General features: G+C 42.0%; 1 protein-coding gene across 1 annotated transcript; it reads right to left on the bottom strand.

Annotated features, from left to right (window-relative positions):
• Positions 1 to 3,009: 3,009 nt before the first annotated feature.
• Positions 3,010 to 5,299, bottom strand: LOC147543478 (BTB/POZ domain-containing protein At5g17580-like). The gene is made up of 3 exons (XM_086637383.1): positions 5,160 to 5,299; positions 5,019 to 5,088; positions 3,010 to 4,828 (listed from the first exon to the last, which is right to left on the bottom strand). The coding sequence occupies exons 1-3, from the start codon at positions 5,186 to 5,188 to the stop codon at positions 3,254 to 3,256; spliced, it is 1,674 nt and encodes a 557-aa protein (XP_086493509.1). The 5' UTR covers positions 5,189 to 5,299; the 3' UTR covers positions 3,010 to 3,253.
• Between the last annotated feature and the right edge of the window lie 701 nt (positions 5,300 to 6,000).

Here is a 6,000-nt window from a genome sequence, read left to right as displayed (position 1 = left end):
GGTACAACTTTAGATGTGCTGCATCCCAACTCTTATTAATGTTGAGTTCATCTTCGAGTTGTAGTTTGTCCACCTTGCCCTACTACTCAGATGGTTCGATGTTCATGTTGTAGTCTGGAACTCTGATGCGAACTGGTCCATTCGGCAATTAGACCTGGTGGATCAAGTGGTTTTCTGTCGTCTCGGGATTGAGGTCGCCTTGAGGTAGTGTAGGGCTCTAAGTGTCTACCATCTGACCTACGATCTGTTCGTCTCAAGCGACGTTCTCGGGATCGCTCATCGCTAAGGTAGTGTCTGCTTCGATGGTACTCGTCTTCTTCCCAACGGATCTCTACCCAAGCTCGAGCAAGGACATCCTCCATGGTGGTGCAGTTGAACTTGGTGAGTTCTTTGTAGAGTTCACTATCTGGAAGTAACCCTTTTCGAAACGCATCCACTGCCGTCTCTTGGTTGCAATAGGGGATCGAGACTTTCTCTCTGTTGAACCTCCCTACATAATCTCTAAGTGGTTCACCTCGCCTCTGGCTAAGTCGGTAAAGGTCTCCAGAGAGCTTCTCTAACTTCTTACTACTCGCGAACTGTTTAACGAACGTGTCTGTCAGCTGGGCAAATGAGGCGATGGAGTTGTTCGGCAGGTTGGTGTACCACTGGAGAGCTGGACCAATGAGGCTCGACCCGAAGCTTTTGCACATGCAAGCCTCTCTAAGGTCCCTGGGTATGGCTGCAGTGAACATCCTTTGCTTGTAGGATGCAATATGGTCGTCTGGATCTGAGGTGCCATCATACATTCTCATACTTGGGAATGAAAATTTCTTCGGCATCTCTACTAAGGCGATGGCGTCGACGAAAGGGGAGTCTGCATAACTCTGTGGTAGACTCTTTCTAAGGGGGGTTGGGACTCCTGGAATGCGAGTGATCAGGGCCTCCATCTCCGCCAATTTTTTAGCCATCGCCTGCTCCAAGGAGGTTCCTGCAAAGCCAGAGTTCAGACCATCAGTCAACAGACTAAAGGGTACACTAGTAGGTAGTAAAGTAAGAGGAGTAAGGGAGGATGAGAAAAGAGGGGCAGTCATCGACTGCGATTGTTGATTGGTTTGAGCTAAGCTTTGGAAAGATGGTAATAACGTCGTTGTCGGAGTCGTAGTATTAGTCACTGGATTCGAAATCGAGACGCCAATGGTGCCAGACTGGACGGTTGGTTGGCTAGAGGAGTTTCCTGCTTCAGGGGTCACCAAGGATTGCATCGGGTTGACTGGAGTTCGAAACCTAGGTCCTGTTGGATACACCATGGCGAGTTCAGTAACTTTTTCTTGAAGTAGTTGATTTTCTGCTCGAACCAGAGCATTCTCCTCCTCCAAGGCCTTAAATTTTTGGGCATTTTCTTTCATCTGAGCAGTGAGTTCGGCGATCTGGGTCGAGACATCGTTTGGTGAGGCTACCATTCCTTCTTCCATTGATGAGGTCGTTTGAGATGTTAGTTGAAGGGGCCCCACGGTGGGCGCCAAACTGTGGACGGTAGAAAATCACACAATTAATAGATCGTCGATTGGTGGGCCACCGACAACTTGGGCTTTAGACCTCGAGATGGACGAAGTTCCGGTTGGACCTGTAGACAGACAAAAACAAGTAAAACCGTGAAGTCTTGGGGACACCGGGATGGTGTCTTGCCATGGGCACTCCGACGGTCAAGTCAGCAAACTGTAAAAGATAAGTATTTAAACGATTGAATGCTGAGGGTGTCACCGTGTTGTATCGTCGGAGGGTGGCTAGACTCGTAGAGTAGCCGAAGCTTCGACTCTACGGGATAGTTGGTCAGATTAATCTCCTGGAGCAGGTCGAGAGGTCGTCTCGAAAGGACTTCAGAAGGACTTCGAGGGTGATGGAGCTTGAAGATGTAATATCGTCGTCTAGAGTGATCCCCTAGAAGATTACCCTTCAAGTCTTCTGGAATTCGAAGGTCGATTATAGTCGTCTAGAGCACTGATCAGAAGATACTAAATGTGAGAGAGAGAGAAGAATGTTCTGTAGTTTTCTAGTCGGTATTCCATGCCTTTGGAGTCTGAGTCTCCTTCTATTTATAGGCGACTGATGGACTCGTGGAGTCCGTTAGATCCGAGATAATTGGGGTCGAGGGTGACCCCAAACCCTAAGGGAGACTCGTTCTTGGCCGTCGATCTGTCACCTAGAGTAACTCGATCGTACGATTACGCCGCCTCGACTTCAGGCTCTTCGTAGTCTGAGATCGCCTAACGGTACTTAAGGCGACGTGGGGTTTTAGAGGGACTTCGTCAAATGAATACGTGGCGAGGTCTCCGGAGTTGAGGTTGACTCGGTAACCGGCAGACTCGGTTGAGGGCGACCAAGGGGTGCTTGGAGTGTTGTTGCTTTTAATAGGTTATTGTTCGTCTAGATGGACGTTCACAAGGGCTTAGAGCCGTTTGGACCTTTAGTTGGCCGAATTCTACGTTGGAGAGTGTCCAACTAGTAGGCAAGTGGGTCGGGCCCAAGTGATATTTGTTCGAAGTAGGCTCGGTCTAGGCGACCTTTAGACGAAGTGGGCCCAACACGATTTTTGACCACTACAGGTAGTAGTGTCAATAATTAAATAAGTTAAGATCTCCCTAAAATATCTCTCAACACCCACGATTCCTCTCTTTATTTCTTACGTAGGACGCGGCGGAAACCTAGTGACACGGGTAAAAGAACGGTCCAGATCAAAGTTAAACTTTGAAAAACTTTAGAAACTTTTTGTCTTTTAGTGAAAATGACTCATTGCGTCAAGGATTTTGTCATTGTAGCACTCCCGTTATTTTTTCAGACTCTCTTGGACAATAGGTTGGGAATGATTTTGGGTCCATTCGACTTAGATAAGTCAGTTTCGTACGAATCCGACGACTTAGATCAATGAGAAAAAAATGTCAAAACACCATTATAGTCTGTTACTGGCTTTCTAATATTGCAACCCCATTTTACATGCTTAGCAAGAACATATAAGATAAAGTCTCACTGGGGGAAAACTCAAAATGCTAAAAGTATTATTCAAACAATTAAGAATCCAAACAGAAAGAAACGATCGAGTTTGAAGAACAAGACATACTTCAAAACTGCATACCCTAGCTTGATCCTTACAAAACAGATAAATTTAGCTATATTCTAGTCTTGTCTTTTTAACACAAAAACAATTAAAACCCGAAAAGAGATATATTTCGAGGTTCATTAGATAGACGTCTTGAATCTTGCCTGCATAAAACAATTAGACACCATTTCTAGGATGAACCTTCTTCTTCACTTGACAATCGTCATTGTCATGAACGCCGGTGGCACATCCAAACTTCCTCTTCAATGACTTCCACCTGCTTTTTCCCTTCTCCTTAACAACCACACCCACCTCTATCTGTTTCTTCATTTTATCACATTCATTTTCCAACTCCATAACTCTATTGTCCATTTTTTCTATCTCTAGTTTTACCTCACTTTCTTTCTCCTCAACCAAGTTTCCTCCTCTCTGTGAACATTTCTCAGAATCATCTATCTTACTAGTGATAACATCTCTTATCTGCAACTGTCCCACAAACAATACCTGCACCACCACTCGGAGCGGCAAGTTCTTGTTTCTTGCAGCATGTGTGCAAGCTTCGGGCGACATTTTATAGCAATCCAACCCTTGACAAACTTCTTCTTTCTCTGCCTCAGTAAGATAACTATGGTTTTCTAAGTAAACATCGATCGCTCTATATATTCCATCTGAATATCGTTTTGTTTCAAGAGATATTGCTATCGATATAGCAGATAGTGAGATAAATGCATCTTTTGTTAGATTAACATCAGTAGCTACCATAAGCAAGAACTCTTCGATTAGCTCTGAAACCTTGATTAGTCCTGCAAGACCCGAAGAACTATAGTTTGCATAAAAATTCTTCAAAATCCTTTTCACACACTCAGTATCATACTTCATTTCCATTGCATAACCTTGAGACGGAATCAAGAGATCTTCAACTCTAGCTTCATTTAGCTGTTTTCCTATTCTCATCTCAAACCCGTATCTACAATTACAACTAGCTTGGAAAGCAATTGCAGATTGAAGCATCTCGAATAAAGCTTTACAAGGAAGTATTCCTTTCTCATCCGGCAAAAGTTTTTCTAAAGTTTCGATAACTTCTCTACAATCTTGTAGAGCTTCTTCCCCTGCAATATCTATATGAGCCCATTTCTTCGCGTATTTGAAAACCGACACGGCTATATATTCAGACGGGACCCCATTTTGAGTCATCTTTGACAAAGCGAGATCGTAAAATTGAAGACTTAAAGAAGTTATATCTTCTGATTGATAGTTATTAACCGAAAAAAGTTTCTTTCTTGCGTTTGGACGATAATCATCACTCTCCTTCCCATTGTCATGACAGGCCGGATTCTTCAATGGGTCTCCAAGTAAGCGGGGATGAAGACGAGCTTTTGATAATAGAGAATTCAAACAAGAATCAAGAAGACCAAGATGGATTGATTCTTGAAAAAGATGTTCCATTGTTTGAAAAGCCTTAATGGATTGATTCCAAATAGGGAGAACTTTTATATGAAAGAAGTTTAAAGTCTTATTTAATAGGTTACCAGGGCATATATCTTCGGTCATATCGAGGTAATTAGCTAGACAAATAAGAGGAACGATATTATCGGCGGTAAGATTTGGTTCGATACCATAACAAAACCTCATCGCCATATAGAAAGTCGTGGAATCGCCCGGAATGTCTTTAAAAGTATAAGTTACCTCCTCATTTTTCTTCTTGTCTTTGAGTAAGAGAGCTAATTTGCCTGATTTTGACATCAGAAGTTTCTATTCAAACAACAAGAAGAAAGAAAACTAATCAATGCCAATCAAAAGAAAAAGTTGTCTAGAAAGATATAAACACATAAGTTACTACAAGTGGGTTTGATTATCACTATTTATTTAGAATGATATTTTTTTTTGTTAGTGATAGAAACAAAGGAACAATTTGGGTATGATGAGAAAAGCTTGTTCTTACTCTGTTAAAGTGATAAGACCTCCCATGAACATGAAAATGAACATCTGGTGGGGATGTGGACTTAGAAAACCTGCAACAAAGATATACAATAAGCAACAACAGAGAGAGAGAAAGACAGAGAGATATAGAGAGAGTTATTACCAAGAATCTTTGTTTTCTTTAGTGGCCATTAACAAGTATAGTGTGGGTTTTCTCTGCTTACTTTGGGAGATTGAAGTGTGCTGTTATTGATTGTGTTTGGTTTAGAGAGATAGTAGAGAGTAGAGAGTAGAGAGAGAGAGAGAGAGAAATGGTGAACAACAAGTCTAATAACAGAATTAGTTAGATGGGATTGCCCCTGTATCTTCTTTTGAAAATTCAAAAAATATTTCGTTTGACTAAGTCCCAAACGGTTATATGAAACCAACGGTTAATTCTCACTCATTAAAATAATCTAACGGCCACAATGAAATTGAAGTGAGAGGAAATGATGTAAATTAGAAGTAAGATTAATTCTCGTATTTGTATTTCAGAAAAACGTGGGGCGTTTGTTAATAGGGAGAAGAGAGGGGAAGAAAAAGGTCTTTCTTGTTGTCCTTCTACATTTTTACTTAGGCCTGAGTTAATTCCATTTTGCCCCCTACAAATGATCAACCCACCAAAATGACCTCCTCGAATGACCATCATCTAACGTGGCCCACTAAACCACTTTTTGGTCACAAAGACTTTTTTTTTTTGATGAGATGGTCACAAAGACTTGGGGTTAGATTCTCAACTGGCCATCTCTCCAGGCAAATCATTTTATTTCTCTTTTTTCCTTTCTCTCGCCATTCTCTTCATCCCTCGCCTTTCTAACTTAGACGAATGGGAGATTGTCCCTTTCTTTAATCTTGATCAAACTAAGGGGAAAGTCTCACCTTCGCCTAAGAAAGAAAGAAGTGGGAGGATGAGAGATGAGGGAATTGAAAGAGAGAAAATGACTTATTGGCTAGGAGATTAAGGG

Source organism: Eschscholzia californica, unplaced genomic scaffold (genome assembly GCF_041429995.1).
Source record: "Eschscholzia californica isolate CP2 unplaced genomic scaffold, dmEscCali1.0.p SCAF_4, whole genome shotgun sequence".
In the NCBI taxonomy this organism is placed as follows: domain Eukaryota; kingdom Viridiplantae; phylum Streptophyta; class Magnoliopsida; order Ranunculales; family Papaveraceae; genus Eschscholzia; species Eschscholzia californica.
This window is presented reverse-complemented; position numbering and strand designations above follow the sequence as displayed.